The 26,554-nt window shown below is 45.1% G+C and overlaps 4 protein-coding genes across 9 annotated transcripts in view; all 4 read left to right on the top strand.

The window, feature by feature from the left end:
- Positions 1-12,884, top strand: part of LOC110528677 (monoacylglycerol lipase ABHD6) — a 44,567-nt gene extending 31,683 nt beyond the window's left edge. For 2 of the 4 annotated variants that reach the window (XM_036984302.2, XM_036984303.2), the window contains exons 5-9: positions 1,919-2,051; positions 9,339-9,508; positions 9,862-9,916; positions 10,411-10,511; positions 11,135-12,884. In XM_036984302.2, the coding sequence (XP_036840197.1) occupies positions 1,919-2,051; positions 9,339-9,508; positions 9,862-9,916; positions 10,411-10,511; positions 11,135-11,323 (648 nt within the window). In that variant the 3' untranslated portion in view covers positions 11,324-12,884. Of the gene's footprint in view, positions 1-1,918; positions 2,052-5,567; positions 6,931-9,338; positions 9,509-9,861; positions 10,097-10,177; positions 10,214-10,410; positions 10,512-11,134 lie in introns of those variants that run through there. The other 2 variants (XM_090242094.1, XR_016497465.1) reach the window with 2 other exon arrangements.
- Positions 12,885-14,981: 2,097 nt separating this feature from the next.
- Positions 14,982-25,165, top strand: rpp14 (ribonuclease P/MRP 14 subunit). 2 transcript variants are annotated; one of them, XM_021610808.3, is made up of 6 exons: positions 14,982-15,522; positions 15,843-15,961; positions 16,308-16,392; positions 22,629-22,705; positions 23,691-23,769; positions 23,864-25,165. In XM_021610808.3, exons 2-6 carry the CDS (start codon positions 15,870-15,872, stop codon positions 23,918-23,920), a joined length of 390 nt encoding a protein of 129 aa, XP_021466483.2. In that variant the 5' UTR covers positions 14,982-15,522; positions 15,843-15,869; the 3' UTR covers positions 23,921-25,165. The 2 variants fall into 2 exon arrangements, with proteins under 2 accessions (XP_021466483.2, XP_021466484.2); XM_021610809.3 differs by having other exon boundaries at positions 15,344-15,443.
- Positions 23,988-25,165, top strand: LOC110528675 (hydroxyacyl-thioester dehydratase type 2, mitochondrial-like). Its single transcript, XM_021610807.3, has one exon. It carries the CDS (start codon positions 23,988-23,990, stop codon positions 24,519-24,521), a length of 534 nt encoding a protein of 177 aa, XP_021466482.3. The 3' UTR covers positions 24,522-25,165.
- Positions 25,166-25,428: 263 nt separating this feature from the next.
- The window catches only part of pxk (PX domain containing serine/threonine kinase), a 68,287-nt gene continuing 67,161 nt past the window's right edge, over positions 25,429-26,554 (top strand). For both annotated transcript variants that reach the window (XM_036984298.2, XM_036984300.2), the window contains exon 1: positions 25,429-26,056. In XM_036984298.2, coding sequence (XP_036840193.2) covers positions 25,955-26,056 — 102 coding nt within the window. In that variant the 5' untranslated portion in view covers positions 25,429-25,954. The remainder of the gene's footprint in view (positions 26,057-26,554) is intronic.

The following is a 26,554-nucleotide window of genomic DNA, read 5'->3' as shown; positions in this document are numbered from 1 at the left end:
AGTTCTTCAGTAGCCTCCACTGACCCCGAGGGGATTCTCCCTGAGGGGCGTGTTGTCGGGTTGACTGTCTGGGGAATTGAGAGGCAGGTAAAGCAAGCACTCACTCAAACTCCGTCGCCGCGCGCTTGTCCTAGGAACCTTCTGTTCGTTCCCGTTCCTACTCGTCTGGCCGTTCTTCAGTGGGCTCACTCTGCCAAGTTAGCCGGCCACCCTGGCGTTCGGGGTACGCTTGCTTCCATTCGCCAGCGTTTCTGGTGGCCCACCCGGGAGCATGACACGCGTCGTTTCGTGGCTGCTTGTTCGGTCTGCGCGCAGACTAAGTCCGGTAACTCTCCTCCTGCCGGCCGTCTCAGGCCGCTTCCTATTCCCTCTCGACCGTGGTCTCACATCGCCTTAGATTTTGTCACCGGACTGCCTTCGTCAGCGGGGAAGACTGTTATTCTTACGGTTGTCGATAGGTTCTCTAAGGCGGCTCATTTCATTCCCCTTGCTAAGCTTCCTTCTGCTAAAGAGACGGCACAAATCATCATCGAGAATGTTTTCAGAATTCATGGCCTTCCGTCAGACGTCGTTTCGGACAGAGGTCCGCAATTCACGTCTCAATTTTGGAGGGAGTTTTGCCGTTTGATTGGGGCTTCCGTCAGTCTCTCTTCCGGCTTTCACCCCCAGTCTAACGGTCAAGCAGAACGGGCCAATCAGACTATTGGTCGCATCTTACGCAGTCTTTCTTTTCGCAACCCTGCGTCTTGGTCAGAACAGCTCCCCTGGGCAGAATACGCCCACAACTCGCTTCCTTCGTCTGCGACCGGGCTATCTCCTTTTCAGAGTAGCCTCGGGTACCAGCCTCCGTTGTTCTCATCTCAGTTCGCCGAGTCCAGCGTCCCCTCCGCTCAGGCTTTTGTCCAACGTTGCGAGCGCACCTGGAAGAGGGTCAGGTCTGCACTTTGCCGTTATAGGGCGCAGACGGTGAGAGCTGCTAATAAGCGTAGAACTAAGAGCCCTAGATATTGTCGCGGTCAGAGAGTTTGGCTCTCCACTCAGAACCTTCCCCTTAAGACGGCTTCTCGCAAGTTGACCCCGCGGTTCATTGGTCCATTCCGTATCTCTCAGGTCATTAATCCTGTCGCAGTGCGACTTCTTCTTCCGCGATATCTTCGTCGCGTCCACCCGGTCTTCCATGTCTCCTGTGTTAAGCCCGTTCTTCGCGCCCCCGCTCGTCTTCCCCCCCCCCCCCCCATCCTTGTCGAGGGCGCACCTATCTACAGGGTCCGTAAAATCTTGGACATGCGTCCTCGGGGCCGTGGTCATCAGTACCTAGTTGACTGGGAGGGGTACGGTCCTGAGGAGAGGAGTTGGGTTCCCTCTCGGGACGTGCTGGACCGTGCGCTGATTGATGATTTCCTCCGTTGCCGCCAGGTTTCCTCCTCGAGTGCGCCAGGAGGCGCTCGGTGAGTGGGGGGGTACTGTCATGTACTGTCATGTTGTCTTGTCTCTGTCCTTTCCCTTCACCCTGTCTCCCTCTGCTGGTCGTGTTAGGTTACCTTTTCTCCCCCGCTTTCCCCCAGCTGTCCCTTGTCTCCTCTAACTACCCATTCACCCCATTCCCCACCTGTTCCCTTTTTCCCTCTGATTAGGTCCCTATATCTCTCTCTGTTTCTGCTCCTGTCCTTGTCGGATTCTTGTTTGTTTGTGTCATTCATGCCTGAACCAGACTGTCGTCATGTTTGCTGTAACCTTGTCCTGTCCTGTCGGAATCTGCCGGTCCATCTGAGCCTACCTATGTTTGGTAATTAAAGAAGCTCTGTTTAAGTTGATTCGCTTTTGGGTCCTCATTCACGCACCGTAACAGAACTGCTACTGGTATGTTTTCATGCTGGATTACAGTACATGTCTCTGTGTCCCCTCTGTGTGTGTCCAGTTCGTGGAGAGTGTCCGTCTGACCAAGAGGCCCTTCCATCTCGTGGGCACCTCCATGGGAGGAAACGTTGCTGGAGTGTACGCTGCCCGTTACCCCAACGACCTTTGCAGTGTCACCCTCATCTGTCCGGCAGGTACAGTTTACAGTTCTAAAGTAACTTTTCAAAATGGCTGCAGAAAATGTCCATAATGACATAGTTTCCCGCAAGTTTGCAATCATATAACAACACTTTTATTATTATTATTATTATTATTATTATTTTAAAAATATCTGCTACCTATTCTATAATTTAGTTGTCTTTTTAACAAGGGTGTGTTTGTGGGGTTGAAATATTCCTAATGTTGATTCACAATTAATAAATACATGCTCAAATTATGAATTATATTATGAATTATAGAACTCCTTATGCCAACAGGCCTTCGGGATCATTTTCTTAGATGTTTATTTACACTGGACAAAAAATATAAACGCAAACATCGTGTTTCATGAGCTGAAATAAAAGATCCCAGAAATGTTCCAGACGCACAAACATATTATTTCTCTCAGATTTTGTGAACAAATTTGTTTCCATCCCTGTTAGTGAGCATTTATCCCTTTGCCAAGATAATCCAACCACCTGACAGGTGTGGCATATCAAGAAGCTGGTTAAACAGCATAATCATTACATAATCATTGTCCCCTTGTGCTGGCGACAATAAAAGGCCACTCTAAAATGTGCTGTTTTGTCACAAAAACACAATGCCACAGATGTCTCAAATTTTGAGGGAGCATGCAATTGGCATGCTGACTGCAGGAATGTCCACCAGAGCTGTTGTGAGAATTTCATGTTAATTTCTCTACCATAAGCTGCCTCCAACTTTGGCAGTGTGTCTAACTGGCTTCACAACCGCAAACCACGTGTAACCACACCAACCCAGGACCTGCACATCCGGCTTCTTCACCTGCGGGATTGTCTGTGACCAGCCACCGAGACAGCGGATGAAACTGTGGGTTTGCAAGGCCGAGTATAGCACATGAAGATCTCCCCCACGGCACAAACCCAAGGGGGGGGCGCCAACCCGGACAGGAAGATCACATCAGTGACTCAACCCACTCAAGTGACGCACCCCTCCTAGGGACGAAATGGAAGAGCACCAGTAAGCCAGAGACTCAGCCCCCGTAATAGGGTCAAAGGCAGAGAGGGAACCGGCCAGGCAGAGACAGCAAGGGCGGTTCGTCGCTCCAGTGCCTTTCTGTTTACCTTCACACCCCTGGGCCAGACTACACTCAATTATAGAATCTACTGAAGAGATAAGTCTTCAATAAAAGTCTGTGTCTCTCACATGGGTAGGCAGACCATTCCATAAAAATTGAGCTCTATAGGAGAAAGCCCTGCCTCCAGCTGTTTGCTAAGATATTCTAGGGACAGTAAGGAGGCCTGCGTCTTGTGACCGTAGCGTACGTGTAGGTATGTACGGCAGGACCAGATCGGTGAGATTGGTAGGAGCAAGCCCATGTAATGCTTTGTAGGTTAGCAGTAAAACCTTGAAATCAGCCCTTGCTTTAACAGGAAGCCAGTGTAGAGAGGTTAGCACTGGAGTAATATGATCAAATTCTTTGGTTCTAGTCAAGATTCTAGTAGCCGTATTTAGCACTAACTGAAGTTTATTCAGTGCTTTATCCGGGTAGCCGGAAAGTAAAGCATTGCAGTAGGCTAATCTAGAAGTGACAAAGCATGGATCCATTTTTCTGCATTTTTGGATAGAAAGTTTCTGATTTTTGCAACGTTACGTAGATGGAAAAAAGCTGTCCTAGAAACAGTCTTGATATGTTCTTCAAAAGAGAGCTCAGGGTCCAGAGTAACGCCGAGGTCCTTCAGTTTTATTTGAGACGACTGAACAACCATCAATATTTATTGTCAGATTCAACAGAAGATCTCTTTCTTTCTTGGGACCTAGAAGAAGCATCTCTGTTTTCTCCGAGTTTAAAAGTAGAAAGTTTGCAGCCATCCACTTCCTTATGTCTGAAACACAGGCTTCCAGGGAGGGCAATTTTTGGGCTTCACCATGTTTCATCGAAATGTACAGATGTGTGTCATCTGCATAGCAGTGAAAGTTAACATTATGTTTCCAAATGACATCACCAAGAGGTAAAATATATAGTGAAAACAATAGTGGTCCTAAAACGGAACCTTGATGAACACCAAAACTTATAATTGATTTGTCAGAGGACAAACCATCCACAGAGACAAACTGATATCTTTCCATCAGATAAGATCTGAACCAGGCCAGAACTTGTCCGTGTCGACCAATTTGGATTTCCAATCTCTCTAAAATAATGTGGTGATCAATGGTATCAAAAGCAACTCTAAGGTCTAGGAGCATGAGGACAGATGCAGAGCCTTGGTCTGATGCCGTTAAAAGGTAATTTACCACCTTCACGAGTGCAGTCTCAGTGCTATGATGGGGTCTAAAACCAGACTGAAGCATTTCGTATACATTGTTTGTCTTCAGGAAGGCAGTGAGTTGCTGTGCAACAGCTTTTTCAAAACATTTTGAGAGGAATGGGAGATTCGATATAGGCCATAGTTTTTTATATTTTCTGGGTCAAGGTTTGGCTTTTTCAAGAGAGGCGTTATTACTGCCACTTTTAGTGAGTTTGGTACACATCCGGTGGATAGGGAGCCGTTTATTATGTTCAACATAGGAGGGCCAAGCACAGGAAGCAGCTCTTTCAGTAGTTTAGTTGGAATAGGGTCCAGTATGCAGCTTGAAGGTTTAGAGGCCATGATTATTTTCATGAATCGGTCAAGAGAAAGAGGATTAAAAAACTTGAGCGTCTCCATTGATCTGAGGTCCTGGTAGTTCTGTATAGACAACTGAGTTTTGGAGAAATACGCAGATTTAAAGAGGAGTCCGTAATTTGGTTTCTAATGATTATGATCTTTTAGTCAAAGAAATTAATGAATTTATCACTGCTGAAGAGAAAGCCATCCTCTCTTGGGGAATGCTGCTTTTTAGTCAGCTTTGCAACAGTATCAAAAATACGTTTTGGGTTGTTATTATTCTCCACAATTAAGTTGAAAAAATAGGATGATGGAGCAGCAGTGAGGGCTCTTCGATACGGCACGGTACTGTCTTTCCAAGATAGTCGGAAGACTTCCAGTTTGGTGTAGCAGCAGTGAGGGCTCTTCGATACGGTACTGTCTTTCCAAGCTAGTCTGAAGACTTCCAGTTTGGTGGAGCAGCAGTAAGGGCTCTTCGATACGGCACGGTACTGTCTTTCCAAGCTAGTCAGCAGACTTCCAGTTTGGTGGAGCACTATTTCCGTTCCAATTTTCTGGAAGCTTGCTTCAGAGCTCGGGTATTTTCTGTATACCAGGGAGCTAGTTTCTTATGACAAGTTTTTTTAGTTTTTAGGGGTGTGACTGCATCTAGGGTATTACGCAAGGTTAAATTGAGTTCCTCAGTTAGGTGGTTAAATTATTTTTGTACTCTGACGTCGTTGGGTAGGTGGAGGGAGTCTGGAAGGGCATCTAGTTATCTTTGGGTTGTCTGAGAATTTATAGCACAGCTTTTGATGATCCTTGGTTGGGGTCTGAGCAGATTATTTGTTGCCAATGTAATAAAATGGTGGTCCGATAGTCCTGAATTATGAGGAAAAACATTAAGATCCACAACATTTATTCCATGGGACAAAACTAGGTCCAGAGTATGACTGTGGCAGTGAGTGGGTCCGGAGACATGTTGGACAAAACCCATTGAGTAGATGATGGCTCCGAAAGCCTTTTGGAGTGGGTCTGTGGACTTTTCCATGTGAATATTAAAGTCACCAAAAAATGTAATATCATCTGCTATGACTACAAGGTCCGATAGGAATTCAGGGAACTCAGTGAGGAACGCTGTATATGGCCCAGGTGGCCTGTAAACAGTAGCTATAAAAAGTGATTGAGTAGGCTGCATAGATTTCATGACAAGAAGCTCAAAAACTGAAAACGGTTAAGTTGAAATTTTCTATCGTAAATGTTAGCAACACCTCCACCTTTTGCGGGGGGATATGGTCACTAGTGTAGCCAGGAGGTGAGGTCTCGTTTAACACAGTAAATTCATCAGGCTTAAGCCATGTTTCAGTCAGGCCAATCACATCAAGGTTATGATCAGTGATTAGTTAATTGTCCATAAATGCCTTGGAAGTGAGGGATCTAATATTAAGTAGCCCTATTTTGAGATGTGAGATATCACAATCCCTTTCAATAATGGCAGGAATGGAGGAGGTCTTTATCCTAGTGAGATTGCTAAGGCGAACACCGCCATGTTTAGTTTTGCCCAACCTAGGTCGAGGCACAGACATGGTCTCAATGGGAATAGCTGAGCTGGCTACACTGACTGTGCTAGTGGCAGACTCCACTAAGCTGGCAGAATGGCTAACAGCCTGCTGTCTGGCCTGCACCCTATCTCATTGTGGAGCTAGGGGAGTTGGAGCCCTGTCTATGTTCGTAGATAAGATGAGAGCACCCCTCCAGCTAGGATGGGGTCCGTCACTCAACAGGCCAGGCTTGGTCCTGTTTGTGGGTGAGTCCCAGAAAGAGGGCCAATTATCGACAAATTCTATCTTTTGGGAGGGTCAGAAAACCAGCGATTGAGTTGTGAGACTCAGAGTAGAGTAAATATTGATCACATTCCCTGTTGTATGATCATATATTTTGATACATTGAATGTTAATATTGTGAAACTATGTTATAATTTTTTTTTTTTTTTTTTTTAAATGTACCTACCTGTTTCAGGAAGTGATGTCACTGAGTACTGCCCCTATATATAGGACCTTCCACCCCCCCCCCCACCTGGGAACATGAGCAGCAGTGTTTTTTTCCTTCCTGTTTTCCTATGTGAGAATGCTGTTCATTGACTACAGCTCAGCGTTCAACACCATAGCGCCCTCAAAGCTCATCACTAGGCTAAGGATCCTGGGTCTAAACAGCTCCCTCTGCAACTGGATCCTGGACTTCCTGATGGGCCACCCCCCAGGTGGTGAGGGTAGGTAACAACACAGTGTGGTGCCATAATTGTGGACTTCTGGATCCTGGACTTCCTGATGAGCCACCCCCCAGGTGGTGAGGGTAGGTAACAACACAGTGTGGTGCCATAATTGTGGACTTCTGGATCCTGGACTTCCTGATGAGCCACCCCCCAGGTGGTGAGTGTAGGTAACAACACCGTGTGGTGCCATGATTGTGGACGTCTGGATCCTGAACTTCCTGACGGGATGCCCCCAGGTGGTGAGGGTAGGTAACAACACCGTGTGGTGCCATGATTGTGGACGTCTGGACCTGAACTTCCTGACGGGATGCCCCCAGGTGGTGAGGGTAGGTAACAACACCGTGTGGTGCCATGATTGTGGACGTCTGGATCCTGAACTTCCTGACGGGATGCCCCCAGGTGGTGAGGGTAGGTAACAACACCGTGTGGTGCCATGATTGTGGACGTCTGGATCCTGAACTTCCTGACGGGATGCCCCCAGGTGGTGAGGGTAGGTAACAACACAGTGTGGTGCCATAATTGTGGACTTCTGGATCCTGGACTTCCTGATGAGCCACCCCCCAGGTGGTGAGGGTAGGTAACAACACAGTGTGGTGCCATAATTGTGGACTTCTGGATCCTGGACTTCCTGATGAGCCACCCCCCAGGTGGTGAGTGTAGGTAACAACACCGTGTGGTGCCATGATTGTGGACGTCTGGATCCTGAACTTCCTGACGGGATGCCCCCAGGTGGTGAGGGTAGATAACAACACCGTGTGGTGCCATGATTGTGGACGTCTGGACCTGAACTTCCTGACGGGATGCCCCCAGGTGGTGAGGGTAGGTAACAACACCGTGTGGTGCCATGATTGTGGACGTCTGGATCCTGAACTTCCTGACGGGATGCCCCCAGGTGGTGAGGGTAGGTAACAACACCGTGTGGTGCCATGATTGTGGACGTCTGGATCCTGAACTTCCTGACGGGATCCCCCCAGGTGGTGAGGGTAGGTAACAACACCGTGTGGTGCCATGATTGTGGACGTCTGGATCCTGAACTTCCTGACGGGATGCCCCCAGGTGGTGAGGGTAGGTAACAACACCGTGTGGTGCCATGATTGTGGACGTCTGGATCCTGAACTTCCTGACGGGATGCCCCCAGGTGGTGAGGGTAGGTAACAACACCGTGTGGTGCCATGATTGTGGACGTCTGGATCCTGAACTTCCTGACGGGATGCCCCCAGGTGGTGAGGGTAGGTAACAACACCGTGTGGTGCCAGGATAACAACCTCTCCCTCAAAGTGATCAAGACAAAGGAGATGATTATGGACTTCAGGAAAAGAAGGACCGAGCCACGCCCCCATTCTCATCGACGGGGCTGTAGTGGAGCAGGTTGAGAGTTTCAAGTTCCTTGGTGTCCACATCACCAAGGAACTATCATGATCCAAACCACCAAGACAGTCGTGAAGAGGACACAACAAAGCCTATTCCCCCCTCAGGAGACTGATAAGATTTGGCATGGGCCCCCAGATCCTCAAAGTTCTACAACTGCACCATCGAAAGCATCCTGACTGGTTGCATCACTGCCTGGCCTCCAACCGCAAGGCACTACAGAGGGTAGTATGTACGGCCTAGTACATCCCTGGGGCTAAGCTGCCTGCCATCCAGGACCTCTATACCAGGCGGTGTCAGAGGAAGGCCCTAAATATTGCCAAAGACTCCAGCCACCCTAGCCATAGACTGTTCTCTCTGCTACCGCACAGCAAGTGGTACTGGAGCACCAAGTCTAGGTCCAAAAGGCTTCTAAACAGCTTCTACCCCCAAGCCATAAGACTCCTGAACAGCTAATAAAATGGCTACCCAGACTACTTGCACCCTCTCACCCCCATTGTTATGCTGCTACTCTCTGTTTATCTAAGCATAGTCACTTTAACTCTACCTACATGTACATATTACATCAACTAACCGGTGCTCCTGCACATTGACTCTGCACCGGACTCCCTGAGTATAGCCTCGCTATTGTTATTTAACTGGTGCTCTTTAACCCTAACCCTAACCCTAACCATAGCCTCGCTATTGTTATTTTACTGGTGCTCTTTAACCCTAACCCTAACCCTAACCATAGCCTCGCTATTGTTATTTTACTGGTGCTCTTTAACCCTAACCCTAACCCTAACCCTGAGTATAGCCTCGCTATTGTTATTTTACTGGTGCTCTTTAATTACTTGTTATTTTTCTTTCTGTTTTACTTCAGTTTATTTTAGTAATTACTTTTTCCTGCTACTGCATAGTTGGTTAAGGGCCTGTATATATAAGCATTTCACTGTCTATTACACCTGTTGTATTCAGGCTCATGAGACAAATACAATTTGATTTGATGTTGCATTTTATATTTTTGTTCAGTTTATTTGTGTTTTTTTTTTTTTCAGGTCTTCCTACCGAGAGTCCGTTTGTGGAGCGTCTGAGGGAGTTGGAGAAGGACCAGGAACTGAGTGGGAGCCTGGATCCCCAGGGCATCCCTCTGATCCCCTCTACCCCAGAGGAGATGGACGATATGCTCAAACTCTGCTCTTTCGTACGCTTCAAGATCCCTCAACAGGTAGTCATTGATACATTTCAGTTGGGCCGTGATTCAATCCGATCGCACTTTGTCGGGCGATTGGACTTTTTCAAAGCATGTGTTTTCCGCGTTCGTGGAGAATGAATGTCATGCGCACGATCACGCAGATCTACTGCTGATCGGATGGAATCCAGGTCTTAGTTTTGTTGTTGTTGGCGGCTGGTCAACATCTTCAGGATTTAGTCAATAACAACAACAACAACAAAAAACCCGGACGATTACTACTAGAACTACTCAAAAGCTTCTCTTCTACTTGTTGGCATTTTTTTTTTTTTTTAAACGACAATCTACTGCCTGGTTCCTTACAATAACCTTCATTATTCTTTTGCCAGATTCTTCAGGGATTGGTGGATGTTCGAGTTCCAAACAACGACTTCTACAGAGAGTGTGAGGGACTTGGTTTGAATGTCTGCTGAATGTCTGCTTCAAAAACATTCATTGAATAATTTAATGATTTCTGTCAGACTTGTCAATCACACCTGGTGGAATGTTTTTGGGTTTTGTGGTGCATATTGTATATGCATGTGTAGAGGAATAACTATTCACTTATCTTTCCTTAGTGAATAGGTATTATATCTTTCCTTAGTGAATAAATATTCCTCTATCTTTCCTCAGTGAATAGGTATTATATCTTTCCTCAGTGAATAGGTATTATATCTTTCCTTAGTGAATAGGTATTATATCTTTCCTTAGTGAATAGGTATTATATCTTTCCTTAGTGAATAGGTATTATATCTGTCCTTAGTGAATAGGTATTATATCTTTCCTTAGTGAATAGGTATTATATATTTCCTTAGTGAATAGGTATTATATCTTTCCTTAGTGAATAAATATTCCTCTGTCTTTCCTGAGTGAATCGGTATTATTATATCTTTCCTCAGTGTTCATGGAGATCGTAGGAGAGAAGTCCAGACACTCCTTACATGAGAACATGCATCTGATCACAGTCCCAACACAGGTCATCTGGGGGAAGCATGACCAGGTAAGCATGCCAGGAGCGTTGGGTCATAACCTTGCACAATAAAACTGTGGGAGAAATCAACAGTGTATCTTTCTTTTATTACAAGTAATGCAAGTAACTGGATGTGCATACACTACTCTAGTACACTCTTAGAAAAAAGGGATTTTGTTTTGAATATAATGTCTATTTTTAGGTTAGTTACTGTTTGTCTTTATAATTGTAATGATTAAAACAGAATAGAATAAGGGGTTATTCGGCTGTCCCCATAGGAGAACCATTTTTGGTTCCAAGCCTTTAAAAAATATATATATTTAACTTTATTTAACTAGACAAGTCAGTTAAGAACAAATTCTTATTTACAATGACGGCCTAGGAACAGTGGGTTAACTGCCTTGTTCAGGGGCAGAACGTCAGATTTTTACCTTGTCAGCTCGGGGATTCGATCCAGCAACCTTTCGGTTACTGGCCCAACGCTCTAACCACTAGGCTACGTTTAAAGTTCTACCTGGAACCCAAAAAAGGTTATTCAAAGTGTTCTCCTATAGGGACAGCCAAAGAACACGTTTAGGTTCTAGATAGAAAAGGGTCCAAGAGTGTTCCTCTTAATTGGACTCCCTCTCTCCTCTCCTCACTTCCTCTATCAGGTGGTGGATGTTTCTGGATCATCTATGCTGAAGGAGGCCGTCTCTGGCTGTCAGGTGGACCTGCTGGACAACTGTGGTCACTCTGTGGTGATGGAGCGACCTCGCAAGACAGCTCAGCTCATCATGGACTTTATCAATAACCAACACAACACTGGCTCTGGCTCCAACAACAGCAAGAAACTCTCCTGAGACTGACTACCTGGAGCTTAGACTTTATAGTGCCCGTTTCCCGGGCAAAGTTAAACCTAGTCCTAGACGAAGAAGCACTTTCAATGGGGGTTTGATCTCCATTGAACATGCGTTTCAGTCAGGGACGAGGTTTGTTAAGGACTAGGTTTCAGTCAGGGTTTCAGGTTTAATTCGGGAATAGATTTCATTTAGGGTTTCAGGTTTCAGTCAGGGACTAGGTTTCAGTCAGGGACTAGGTTTCAGTCAGGGACTAGGTTTCAGTCAGATACTAGGTTTCAGTCAGGTACTAGGTTTCAGTCAGGGACTAGGTTTCAGTCAGGTACTAGGTTTCAGTCAGGGACTAGGTTTCAGTCAGGGACTAGGTTTCAGTCAGTGTTTCAGGTTTCAGTCAGGGACTAGGTTTCAGTCAGTGTTTCAGGTTTCAGTCAGGGACTAGGTTTCAGTCAGTGTTTCAGGTTTCAGTCAGGGACTAGGTTTCAGTCAGTGTTTCGGGTTTCAGTCCGGGACTAGGTTTCAGTCAGGGTTTCAGTTTTCAGTCTGGGTTTCAGTCAGAGACTAGGTTTCAGTCAGGGTTTCAGATTTCAGTCAGGGTTTCAGGTTTCAGTCAGGGTTTCAGGTTTCAGTCAGGGTTTCAGTAAGGTACTAGGTTTTTAGGTTTAATCTGTGTCCAGGAAACCAGCCTACAGTGAGCGTTTATCTGTAAAAAATCTAATAATCTGTAAATGATGTAGTAATATTTTTCTAATCTAGTCCTCAGGGAATGAGCCCATTAACCAGCTGGCTGCGGTTTCATGCTTGAATTTGATTTTAAGGAGAAGGAAGACTGTGTAAAATACTGGGATACAATATTGTGACATTGTATTTATTTAGTGATTTAAGGACCTTAATTTCAAATGTTATATTCTTTGTTTAATTTCCAATGTGTTACTAAACTTACATGATTTTTGTATTGTATTTGAGTTTGTGTTACCTCTGAGTCAGCTGAAGGACTGTGGTCTGTAGTGTCTGAGACGGATCCCGCCTGAAAACACAAGATGTAAAGGAAGACACAAACTCAAAGCAAACTACTTCTAGTTGTGGTTAGATTGATTTGTCTTGTTGAAGGTTGGGTACGTGGTCTTACTATTATCCACAGACAACATATTACACCTTGTACATTAGGAACATATTGAAGGAACATCTGTCATTGTGTTTTATGATCAAATAAATGTTATTAAAAACAATGGAGCTACAACGACGTACATTTTGTAATATTATTATTAACCAAGTACTTTTTCTTCAAGCGCTGCTATACACTGTTATATGTGATATAACCTGATGGTATCGATGCATGACGATAGAGTATCGCTGCAATGAGAGACAACAACCAACGCCTGCATATTTTCAAGTTAGCTTTGTTTAGTTTTAGCTGATGCCATGTCGTTAAGTTACACTGAGACAAAAAAATTATTTGTGACACTTGTTATCCTTGTACATGTTAATGAGTTGTCAATCTACTTAATGTTTTTTGCTTGTTCACGTAAAGCACCAAATAAAACACTTTTCTCATGCTGACATGAAATTCATGGACCAATCACATTGGACTTTGTTGTTTTGGGGCTGGGCATTGATATGGGGTGGAGCTACAGCTGTTTTTGGGGCTGGGCCTTGATATGGGGTGGAGCTACAGCTGTTTTGGGGGCTGGGCCTTGCTATGGGGTGGAGCTACAGCTGTTTTGGGGGCTGGGCCTTGATATGTGGTGGAGCTACAGCTGTTTTGGGGGCTGGGCCTTGACATGGGGTGAGAAAAGCTTAGTGATATTGATTCAAGGGTTAGGGGAAAAGTTTTGAGGAAAGGTTTGGGGGTTTGTTTCAGGTTTCAAGCAACAGTTTAAGGAAGGCCAGGGTTTGGATGAGATTGAATGTGCTCAATTCTTATCATCATGAAGTGCGTTGGGAGCCACCTTACCCGACACCCTAGACCCACTACAATTTGCATACCACCCCAACAGATCCACGAACGAAGCAATCTCCATTACACTGCCCAACACCACCCAGATAAGAGGAATAACTATGTAAGAATGCTGTTCATCTACAACAGTTCAGCCTTCAACACCTGAACCCCGCCCTGTGCCACTGGGTACTAGACTTCCTGATGGGCCGACCCCGGGTGGTGAAGGTAGGTGTAACGGATGTGAAACGGCTAGCTTAGTTAGCGTGGGCGCTAAATAGCGTTTCAATCAGTGACGTCACTTGCTCTGAGACCTTGAAGTAGTAGTTCCCCTTGCTCTGCAAGGGCCGCGGCTTTTGTGGAGCGATGGGTAACGATGCTTCGAGGGTGACTGTTGATGTGTGCAGAAGGTCCCTAGTTCGCGCCCGGGTATGGGCGAGGGGACGGTCTAAATTTGTACTGTTACATAGGCAACAACACTTCTGCCACGCTGATCCTCAACACTGGGGCCCCTCAGGGGTGTGTGCTCAGCCCCCCTTCCTGTACTCCCTGTTCACCCACGACTGTGTGGCCAAGCACGTCTCTAACTCAATCATCAAGTTTGCTGATGAAACAATAGTGATAGGCCTGATTACCACCAACATCGAGAGAGCCTACAGGGTTAGGTGAGAGCAGTGGCAGGGTGGTGTCAGGAAAATAACCTCTCCCTCAACGTCAACAAAACAAAGGAGCTGATCGTGGACTAAAGCCGAGAGAGTGTAACGGATGTGAAATGGCTAGCTAGTTAGCGGTGTTCGCGCTAAATAGCGTTTCAATCGGTGACGTCACTTGCTCTGAGACCTTGAAGTAGTAGTTCCCCTTGCTCTGCAAGGGCCGCGGCTTTTGTGGAGCAATGGTTAACGATGCTTCGTGGGTGACTGTTGTTGATGTGTGCAGAGGGTCCCTGGTTCGCGCCAGGGTATGGGCGAGGGGACGGTCTAAAGTTATACTGTTACACAAGCTCCCTGCCATCAAGGACCTCTACACCAGGCGGTGTCAGAGGAAGGCCCTTAAAATTGTCAAAGACTCCAGCCACCCAAGTCATAGACCGTTCTCTCTGCTATCGCATGGCAAGCGGTACCGGAGCACCAAGTCTAGGTCCAAAAGACTCCTTAACAGCTTCTACTCCAGAAGCTGAACAATTAATAATGTATATTGAACCCCCACCCTTTGTTTTTACACTGCTGCTACTCGCTGTTTATTATCTATGCAGTCACTTTTCCCCTACCTACATGTACAAATTACCTCGACTAACCGCACATTGACTCAGTACCGGTTTCCCCTGTTTGACTTTTGCTTTCAAAAACATCTCAAACAAAACATGTCAAATTAACTATTGCTATTAAATTCTACCGTGCAAATACACTGTGCATTATAGGGAAATAATGCACGCTATAATATATAACATATAAAATATATTATATAAAAATCAGAAAGGAGTATTCAAAAACGACAATTCGTTCCGACATTTCTTGATTCATTTTTTAATTAGCATTTTTATTATGTGTGTATTTGTTTGACATTGTACTGCATTGGTAGAGGCTAGTAACATAAGCATTTCGCTGCACCCGCTATGACATATGCTAAACTGTGTACGCGACCAAGAAGCTTTGTTTTGTGTTAATGCCTCATTGTTTCGCTAGGTGGCGACACTTGATTTTAGCAAGAGTACTCGGCGCTTCTGTTCTCGTTGGGAAAAACTCAATTGGATCACCTCGTGTCCTATATACACTCTCTCCTCGCCTCCTCAAAACCGTGCTCCTACACCTGCATTGCTTGCTGTTTGGGGTTTTAGGCTGGGTTTCTGTACAGCACTTTGATATATCAGCTGATGTACGAAGGGCTATATAGATACATTTTATTTGATTTGAAAATCCATTGGATGAGAAAGCTTGGATGTATAATTCACTTTTGTATATTATCTACTTCACTTGCTTTGGCAATGTTAGCATATTTTTCTCCGTGTCAATAAAGCCCCTTGAATTGAAAGCCCGAAGTCCCGCCCCTCTGACCTTCTTATCCAATGGGGTTTAAGAGGGAGGAGTTCGTTTAAATTCTACCACTGTTTACAAAATGTACATGTTCTGCGCATGCGTAGCTTCAGAACAAGCACGTTTTGTCAGTCACGTTGGGTCAAGCACTTATCAACAGGCAAGTTTATTATTACAGACTTTTATAAAAAATAAAAAAAGGTTAAAGTGGATTCAGCAGCAACACGTTGACGCAGTTGGTGAGTGTATAAAGTACAGTAAACGATTCTGTCATCAAGAACCAATATAATATTTCAGATATTTAGCTAGGCCCATTTCAAACCTCAGTAGCTGGCTAGTTAGCTGAGCTGCTAGCTAACGTTAGCCTCATCAGATCCAGGTTTCTGCAACAGCGAACTGTACATAACGTTCAATCATTATTACCTACACGTTGCAATGCATTGAATCGCCAACTTGTATATCACCTTTGACATGTTATAGGCTAAAATACTGACTTACCGTTACATTGTCAGACCATAGTAGTTTTAACGGTACTGCTACTTTTTGTTTTGTTTTGAAGGACACCCGACGCTTGTAGCCAAATAGAATGCGGCGCGCAGACATACAGGACGAACCTGCGACTTATGAGCGACTTGTGTACAAAAACACATCCGTTTACCACTATATGAGGATCTCCCTGTAAGTGTCACCACCACTTGATCAAAGTTTTTTTTTTTCTTCCATTTGATGCTAAATGTTTATTTTTCAATTGACTTCCTGCCTCTTTCCCCGAGTCCCTATAGTTTTTATCTGATCTGGTCACGTGGTCAGGAACAACTCCTTTCCCGGAGTAGAGTACACACTAGACAAACAACTGTGAGGAGACAGTGCATCGGTGTTCACAACTCACTTTCAAACTACTCTGTGCTGTGTGTGCATTTCGAACCCTGCAGTAAGGCTGCATGGATTCACAAAGATTTGATTTGAACGCATCATAGTAAACACTTGTTAATTCATGACCTCTTTTGAACCCTTTCTTCCTCAGAGTGTTGGAGAATGAAAGCACCAGACTCAGTGCAGCCCAACTGAAGCAGCTCATCGTCTCTGGCCTCAGGGACCTGTATGGAGAGGTAAAGTGAAGCTAGACCGGGCTGGATCCGAACTGAAATGAAACAGAACAAATCCATATGGATTAGAGCTGGGCAATTATGTCCAAAATGATCATATCAGTCTTGATGGTATTTTTGTATGTATTTGAATAACTGGGGCAGCTAGCCAAGCAGTTAAGGGCGTTGGGCCAGTAATAGAAAGGTCGCTGGTTCGAATCCCGGAGACAAAAACAATCTTCCGATATGCCCTTGAGCAAGGGACTTAAACCTAATCGGTCATGTAAGTCGCTCTGGATAAGAGCGTCTGCTAAAGTGACTTAAATGTAAAAGTATTAAATATGCTTTGTGTAGTTCGTGACCCTGGGGTGGCAATGCATACATTTATAAATGAGGCTTTCACCATTCTGATTGGTTTACACTGTTCAATCCAACTTCAAGCAAAAATAATGTATACATTTCTTTTAGGGCTGACCCCATTTAGTCGACTGGTGGATTGTTTGGGCGATAGGCTGTTGGTCGAGCATATAACTAAAATAAAAATCATGGCGTACAGGACACCAGTCTGAATGGACTGATCCATTGTGGAGGCCGTCGGGGTGGCACGGTCCATCACTAAGACTTGCTACTGAAATTGTTGCCTATATGGTTATTACATACAGTGCCTTAGGAAAGTATTCAGGCCCCTTGACTTTTTCCACATTTTGTTACAACCTTATTCTAAAACGTATTAATTTATTTCCCCCCCTCAATCTTCACACAATAGTCCATAATGACAAAACAAAAACAGAGTTTTAAACATTTTTGCTAATTTATCAAAAATGTCAAACTGAAATATTACATTTACATAAGTAGACCCTTTACTCGGGAGTTGTTGAAGCACATTTGGTAGTGATTACAGCCTCAAGTCTTCTTGAGTATGACGCTACAAGCTTGGCACACCTGTATTTTGGGAGTTTCTCCCATTCTTCTCTGCAGATCCTCTCAAGCTCTGTCAGGTTGGAAGGGGAGCGTCGCTGAACAGCTATTTTCAGATCTCTCAGGAGATGTTTGATTGGGTTCAAATCCGGGCTCTGGTTGGGCAACTCAAAGACATTCAGAGACTTGTCCCGAAGCCACTCCTGTGTTGTCTTGGTTGTGTGGTGAGGGTCGTTATCCTGTTGGAAGGTGAACCCTCGCCCCAGTCTGATGTCCTGAGCTCTCTGGAGCAGGTTTTCATCAAGGATTTCTCTGTAATTTGCTCTTTTCATCTTTGCCCCGATCCTGACTAGTCTCCCGGTCCCTGCAGCTGAAGAACATCACCACAGCATGATGCTGCCACCACCATGCTTCACCGTAGGAATGGTACCAGGTTTCCTCCAGATGTGACGCTTGGCATTCAGGCCAAAGAGTTCAATCTTGGTTTCATCAGACCAGAGAATCTTGTTTCTCATGGTCTGAGTCCTTTAGGTGCCTTTTGGCAAACTCCAAGTGGGCTGTCATGTGCCTTTTACTGAGGAGTGGCTTCCGTCTTGCCACTCTACCATAAAGGCCTGATTGGTGGAGTGCTGCAGAGATGGTTGTCCTTCTGGAAGGTTCTCCCATCTCCACAGAGGAACTCTGGAGCTTTGTCAGAGTGACAATCGGGTTCTTGGTCACCTTCTCCCCCTATTGCTCAGTTTGGCCGGGTGGCCAGCTCTATGAAGAGTCTTGGTGGTTACAAACATCATCCATTTGAGAATGATGGAGGCCACTGTGTTCTTGGGGACCTTCAATGCTGCAGACATTTTTTGGTACCCCTCCCCAGATCTGTGCCTCGACACAATCCTGTCTCTGAGCTCTACAGACAGTCCTTCAACCTCGTGGCTTGGTTTCTGCTCTGACATGCACTGTCAACTGTGGGACCTTCTATAGACAGGTGTGTGCCTTTCCAAATCATGTCCAATCAATTGAACTTGCCACAGGTGGACTCACATCCCAGTACGATCAATGGAAACAGGATGCACCTGAGCTCAATTTCGACTCTCATAGTAAAGGGTGTGAATACTTATGTAAATTAGGGGTATTTCTGTTTTTTATTTAAAATAAATCTGCAAAAATGTGAAACCTGTTTTGTCATTATGGGGTGTGTAGATAGCTGAGGATCCTTTTTTATTTCATTCACTCCAGTCTGTAACGTAGAAAATGTGGGAAAAGTCAAGGGGTCTGAATACTTTCCAAAGGAACTGTAAGAGCAATGGTGCAACACAAAAAAAGAGTGTGTGTGGACATGCTTCCTGGCTGATGTTTTGGTCACTTTTGAATGCTGGCGGTGCTTTCACTCTAGTGGTAGCATGAGACGGAGTCTACAACCCACACAAGTGGCTCAGGTAGTGCAGCTCATCCAGGATGGCACATCAATGCGAGCTGTGGCAAGAAGGTTTGCTGTGTCTGTCAGCGTAGTGTCCAGAGCATGGAGGCGCTACCAGGAGACAGGCCAGTACATCAGGAGACGTGGAGGAGGCCGTAGGAGGGCAACAACCCAGCAGCAGGACCGCTACCTCCGCCTTTGTGCAAGGAGGAGCAGGAGGAGCACTGCCAGAGCCCAGCAAAATGACCTCCAGCAGGCCACAAATGTGCATGTGTCTGCTCAAACGGTCAGAAACAGACTCCATGAGGGTGGTATGAGGGCCCGACGTCCACAGGTGGGGGTTGTGCTTACAGCCCAACACCGTGCAGGACGTTTGGCATTTGCCAGAGAACACCAAGATTGGCAAATTCGCCACTGGCACCCTGTGCTCTTCACAGATGAAAGCAGGTTCACACTGAGCACGTGACAGTCTGGAGACGCCGTGGAGAACGTTCTGCTGCCTGCAACATCCTCCAGCATGACCGGTTTGGCGGTGGGTCAGTCGTGGGATGCATTTCTTTGGGGGGCCGCACAGCCCTCCATGTGCTCGCCAGAGGTAGCCTGACTGCCATTAGGTACCGAGATGAGATCATCCTCAGACCCCTTGTGATGCAAGACAATGCTAGACCTCATGTGGCTGGAGTGTGTCAGCAGTTCCTGCAAGAGGAAGGCATTGATGCTATGGACTGGCCCGTCCGTTCCCCAGACTTGAATCCAATTGAGCACATCTGGGACATCATGTCTCGCTCCATCCACCAACGCCACGTTGCACCACAGACTGTCCAGGAGTTGGCGGATGCTTTAGTCCAGGTCTGGGAGGAGATCCCTCAGGAGACCATCCGCCACCTCATCAGGAGCATGCCCAGGCGTTGTAGGGAGGTCATACAGGCACGTGGAGGCCACACACACTACTGAGCCTCATTTTGACTTGTTTTAAGGACATTACATCAAAGTTGGATCAGCCTGTAGTGTGGTTTTCCACTTTAATTTTGAGTGTGACTCCAAATCCAGACATCCATGGGTTGATAAATTTGATTTCCATTGATAATTTTTGTGTGATTTTGTTGTCAGCACATTCAACTATGTAAAGAAAAAAGTATTTAATAAGAATATTTCATTCATTCAGATCTAGGATGTGTTATTTTAGTGTTCCCTTTATTTTTATGAGCAGTGTATATATTTATTTGATCACAAATGCACGTTCTCCTGTGTTGGATAGCGATCGCTGTTGCCTAACTGTAAAATGTGCCTGGCTTTATAAATGATTCATCTCTATCTAGCTACAGAAATAAGACTGATCCTGCTTGTGTTGCCTGTTTGTTTAATATCCTACTAATTCCGTGAGCACCCTCAAGCCTCAAGCAAAAACAACGTCTGATAAACAATTGAACAAATGTCTGTTTGTTTTTGTTTTTACATGTGTTTTTCTTCTCCCTGTTAGAACAACGCCTGGTATTTATTTATAAACTTATAATTTATTTAGTGTTTACGCTGTTCCAAATTGTCCGGGGAAAAAAATCATATTTCTAAACTTTTTCTTGATCTCGTTAATGTTATTATTATGATAAGTAATGTTCATTATCATATCAGTAGGCTTTGGTATATCAGTAGGCTTTGGTAAATCAGTAGGCTTTGGTATATCAGTAGGCTTTGGTATAGCAGTAGGCTTTGGTATAGCAGTAGGCTTTTGGTATATCAGTAGGCTTTGGTATATCAGTAGGCTTTTGGTATAGCAGTAGGCTTTGGTATAGCAGCCTTGTATAACCACCATTGAACTGTAGGCCGAAGAGCACATCCTGTTTCCATCTTAATACTGTACATTTATTATTTTACCTTTATTTAACTAGGCAAGTCAGTTAAGAACAAATTCTTATTTTCAATGACGGCCCTAGGAAACAGTGGGTTAACTGCCTTGTTCAGTGGCAGAACGACAGATTTGTACCTTGTCAGCTCGGTCGGGGGTTTGAACTTGCATCCTTCTGGTTACTAGTCCAACGCTCTAACCACTAGGCTACCCTTAGGCCTATATTTCAAATCTTACATGGGATACTGTATCAGTCAACCATTCGTTCATGTCATAACACACAGCATACGAATCATTAGGGATTTGAAATGCAATCAAGCGTTTGTTTTAAAATAACAAAGGGACCCTTATGAATTATTATAAGCAATAAATACACCGTTCCATGTCGGCAACGGCCTGCTGTAAACCCCACCCCCACCCCCCCACTTTAAAAAAACTTACTGCAGATTCTGGTATTTAGTGTTTACATTGTGCCAAGTAGTCAGACACATTGTTGTAATCTAACAGCACCTGTTTGACATAATACCTTCTTCCTTACCTTTTTTCTTCATCGGCAGTATTTTCCACAACTAGTCACATTTATTACAAACATCTGACTTCCCCTTTTTACCTCTTGAGCAATCAAACATCCCCTCCGTTTCGAGTTTGTCACTTCATCTGCATCTATTTTGTTGTCACGTGTTTCAGAGTTTGTTATAACCAGTTTATGATAGGCTATAGGTCAGGCCATATTGGTCACATGCATTCCATGCTTACATGTGTCACGTAAAGAGAGCAAGGGTTAAGGGAATAGGGAAGGTTTTTCCTAAACAAATGAGGGATTTCGGTAAACAGAACTTTAAAGGTCAGAAATTATTTTTGCGGGTTCAGCAACACTTATATCCAGTTATCCTCGGGGGTGGGGTTATTTATATCCAGTTATCCCGGGGGTGGGGTTATTTATATCCAATTATCCCCGGGGGGTGGGGTTATTTATATCCAGTTATCCCGGGGGTGGGGTTATTTATATCCAGTTATCCCCTGGGGGTGGGGTTATTTATATCCAGTTATCCCCGGGGGGTGGGGTTATTTATATCCAGTTATCCCCGGGGGGTGGGGTTATTTATATCCAGTTATCCCCGGGGGGTGGGGTTATTTATATCCAGTTATCCCCTGGGGGTGGGGTTATTTATATCCAATTATCCCCGGGGGGTGGGGTTATTTATATCCAATTATCCCCGGGGGGTGGGGTTATTTATATCCAATTATCCCCGGGGGGTGGGGTTATTTATATCCAGTTATCTCCGGGGGGTGGGGTTATTTATATCCAGTTATCCCCGGGGGGTGGGGTTATTTATATCCAGTTATCCCCTGGGGGTGGGGTTATTTATATCCAATTATCCCCGGGGGGTGGGGTTATTTATATCCAGTTATCCCCGGGGGGTGGGGTTATTTATATCCAGTTATCCCCGGGGGGTGGGGTTATTTATATCCAGTTATCCTCGGGGGTGGGGTTATTTATATCCAGTTATCCCCGGGGGGGGTGGGGTTATTTATATCCAGTTATCCCCTGGGGGTGGGGTTATTTATATCCAGTTATCCCCTGGGGGTGGGGTTATTTATATCCAGTTATCCCCTGGGGGTGGGGTTATTTATATCCAATTATCCCCGGGGGGTGGGGTTATTTATATCCAGTTATCCCCGGGGGGTGGGGTTATTTATATCCAGTTATCCCCGGGGGGTGGGGTTATTTATATCCAGTTATCCCCGGGGGGTGGGGTTATTTATATCCAATTATCCCCTGGGGGTGGGGTTATTTATATCCAGTTATCCCCTGGGGGTGGGGTTATTTATATCCAGTTATCCCCGGGGGGTGAGGTTATTTATATCCAGTTATCCCCGGGGGGTGGGGTTATTTATATCCAGTTATCCCCGGGGGGTGGGCTTATTTATATCCAGTTATCCCCGGGGGGTGGGGTTATTTATATCCAGTTATCCCCTGGGGGTGGGGTTATTTATATCCAAGCTCACTTTGGAATTCCCTTAGTATAGTCTGAGCTGAAAACATCGATTAACATTTTTTTGGTCAACTTCTGTCCTCTGTTTTAGGTCGGATGTGCCTTCCCTTTTGATCTGTTGAAGTTTGATGAGAGCACACTAACAGGCGTGCTCCGTGTGTACAACAGGTAACTAACTGGCCATATACATTTACCCCCGCATGCAAGTCTTGGGCAAAATTCTGCAGGCTGATCCCGGTAGTCAGTTGAACAGTGTTTGCTCTTGACATGTTGGTGCGGCTGGCTTCCGGGTTAAGCAGGCGGTGTTAAGGAGGACGCATGACTCCACCTTCGCCTCCCGAGCCCGTTACGTAGTTGCAGTGATGAGACGAGATCAAAATTCGGGGAGAAAATACAAAAAATAAATCATAATAATCTACAGGAGGGTAGCTCTTCAGGAACAGGGTTGGAGTTAACCAATAGGAGAGTAGCTCTTCAGGAACAGGGTTGGAGTTAACCTATAGGAGGGTAGCTCTTCAGGAACAGGGTTGGAGTTAACCAATAGGAGAGTAGCTCTTCAGGAACAGGGTTGGAGTTAACCAATAGGAGAGTAGTTCTCAAGGAACAGGGTTGGAGTTAACCTATAGGAGGGTATCTCTTCAGGAACAGGGTTGGAGTTAACCAATAGGAGAGTAGCTCTTCAGGAACAGGGTTAGAGTTAACCAATAGGAGAGTAGCTCTTCAGGAACAGGGTTAGAGTTAACCAATAGGAGGGTAGCTCTTCAGGAACAGGGTTAGAGTTAACCAATAGGAGGGTAGCTCTTCAGGAACAGGGTTAGAGTTAACCTATAGGAGGGTAGCTCTTCAGGAACAGGGTTAGAGTTAACCAATAGGAGAGTAGCTCTTCAGGAACAGGGTTGGAGTTAACCAATAGGAGAGTAGCTCTTCAGGAACAGGGTTGGAGTTAACCAATAGGAGAGTAGCTCTTCAGGAACAGGGTTGGAGTTAACCTATAGGAGGGTAGCTCTCAAGGAACAGGGTTGGAGTTAACCTATAGGAGGGTAGCTCTTCAGGAACAGGGTTGGAGTTAACCTATAGGAAGGTAGCTCTCCAGGAACAGGGTTGGAGATTCCTTCTTTGGAGGATGTGACTGGTTCTGTTTTGTTTCTTTCAGTGGTCTGGTGAAGTTGTGGAGTGCCCTGACACTGTTGGGATTCTATCAGAATGAACTGTGCTTTTTCAGAGTTACTCAGGTAAACTACTGACTGCCTATTAATTCAAATTGACCAAACCCTGCTGCGTAATGTAAACATCTGTATCAAAACTAAACCCCCTCCTTCCTCCTAGGTATCACCTTTCCTGTTAACTCTGTCTGGGAATAGTCGTGAGCTGGAGTTGGACTGAGCAAAGCTGTTGGTTCCTGAATCAACACAGTGACCCATAACACTGTGAAGACAAAACAATACCTAGAATGAACTTAATTTTCAGAAATGTCTTTAGTAAACTAAATTTGTGCTCTAATTTCAACTATGCAGCTCTTAACTGCATTCAAAGGGCCAGGGGCCCCCTGCCGTTGGTTACATTACCCCAGCCACGTCACCTCCATGTCGGGGAGCGGGCCTCTCTCACCAAGGCTTTCAGCGCCAGGGACGTGGCGGTCTTCGCCGAGCTCACCGGGGACGTAAACCCCATTCACCTGGACCCAACCTATGCCAAGACCACGTCGTTCGAGACACCCATCGTCCACGGCGTGCTGATAAATGGACTGATCTCGGCCATTCTGGGGACCAAGATGCCGGGGAGCGGCTGTATCTTCCTGTACCAGGAAATCAGGTTCCCGGCGCCTCTGTACATCGGGGAGGAGGTTCTGGCTGAAGCCGAGGTGAAGAAGATCAAGATGTCCTTCGCCTTCATCGCAGTGACCTGCTCCGTCAAAGATAAAGTGGTCATGGAGGGGGAGGTCATGATCATGATGCCAGAGGATCAGCAACCAAGGGCGCGATGATGATGATGATGACAGTTGGAAGGAATATTGTGGCCTCAAATCCAGTCTGTGCTAACATTCTACTCCTTGTCATGCCAAACAGAGAAGGGGTGGAATGTTAGCACAAACGGACTGTATCTGAAGCTAGTTGGTGGATATATTGTAGTCTGTCTTGACATGACAGACTTGCGCTAACGTGAGATTTGGTTCTGGCGGCAGGGATTATGGGAAATATGTAGTGGTAAACCTGTACTTTTGTTTAACTGGCTTTTTGGGGATATTTTTATGTTTGTATGGCTTGAGTACCTGTGTGATAGACAATCCATCCGTCTCACATCCCTCTAGGAACAGCTCAGAGGTAGTGTCTGTTGTGGGGCTACCTCCGAAGCATCTTCTGACAAATGCCTGCTAAATCAGTGGCACTGGAATGATCCTTGTTTTGCTCATAATTTTCAAATAAGTGTTACATGGTCTTGTGCTCTTGTATTACAAATGATTGCGTACAATGTTCTTAGGTTAAATGATGATTTATTGAATTTGAGGCTATTTGTGTTTGATCAAAGATCCTTCTTAGCTGTTTTGTAAATAAATTACATAATAAAGACCTAGGTTAATGTATATAGGCACATCTGAATTACAAATAAATGTCATCTAAGCATTTTCAAGGTTGCCTACTATGCATGTTGTATTGTTTCTTTAGTGATAAATATAAACACAATTATAGTGAATAATCACACATGGACATATACTTCATAGATCTTTCAAACCAAATTGTTGTACTTATTTGAAATGTATTTCCTAATCCGATTACCAAATGTATGGCCAAACCTGTCTTGTGAAATGAAAGAAACCGACCATCTGGCTGTCTCCACCCCTGGACTGGGGGCGGGTATCTGCAGGCTATGTATTAGTTACGAGCACCATTACCAATCCTGAACTTGGTCTGATGACACAGCCAGCCTGTGTCAACCTAGCCAGAATAGATTCCTACGCTAGTGTACAGCTGCACTGGGGTCAGACAGATTTCCTGTTCAGATTAAAACACAGCAGAGTCGATGCAAGAAAGTATGTCTTGAGAAATGTGTTGTACTCCAAATGGTCCCATTATCCCAACTGTTTCACTGAGAAGATCGAACTACTTCTCGTTTTTTCGCCGTTTTTCAATCTTCTCATCCTTGTACTGAGGTAGGTTTTTACTATTCATATCTCGCGTTGGCTCAGTCCTTGTTTTAATCCAAACAGGAAGTCTGTCTGACCCCAGTGCAGCTGTAAGCAAATGTAGGAGGTCGGGGGGGAATCTATTCTGTCAAGTGTCAACCCTGCCCTTCCTGTCCTCATTTCTAACTAAAATACTCTGCTATCTAATCGGCTAGTTTGACTTCACGTCCATCTGCTTTGGTTTCACACCGGAAGGTGTTTTATCGTTTGGTTCGTTAGTGATCGGGGGCACCGGGATGGCGTTTTTGGAGAAGCAGTCCCCGGGAAGGGTACTATTGGATGATACGGTGGCCCTTACAGCACTGATCGAGGCCAGCCAAAATCTACAATCTCACACGGTGAGTCTGCTTCGACCGGGCAAGTGGACACAAACCGTAGGAAGTAGTTACCTAACTCAATGTATCACGGTGAAGATTAACAAACAAACAGTTTATTTATGGACGTCAGACCATCTTCTATAAAAAAAAATATAATATATATATATAATAAAATAAACCCAGTTTCGTTGTTGATCTCTAACACTTTTTTAACGGTTGTTTAGTGTTTTGTTGTAACGACGTGTTTGGAAAGTGTTGATCAACCAGTTCGTTGTTAATGAAACGGCTGCTGTTGACATTTTGACAGCTGGATAGTTAGCTCAGCTGCTAACTATTCAATAGCTACTGTAGCTAGTTTAGCTCAGGGGTGTAAAGTCATTACGGAAATAGGTTACCGTTTTAAAGAGTTAAAAACGAGTAAACGTTTTAACTCCCCTAATAACTATTTTTGTTACTGTCTTTTTAGATAATGACAGCTGTTAGCTAAACCCTAACTAAAATGTAATGTATCGCTTATAA

This window comes from Oncorhynchus mykiss, chromosome 7, assembly GCF_057628025.1.
Source record: "Oncorhynchus mykiss isolate SJ-2025 chromosome 7, ASM5762802v1, whole genome shotgun sequence".
NCBI classification, from domain to species: Eukaryota; Metazoa; Chordata; class Actinopteri; order Salmoniformes; family Salmonidae; genus Oncorhynchus; species Oncorhynchus mykiss.
This window is presented reverse-complemented; position numbering and strand designations above follow the sequence as displayed.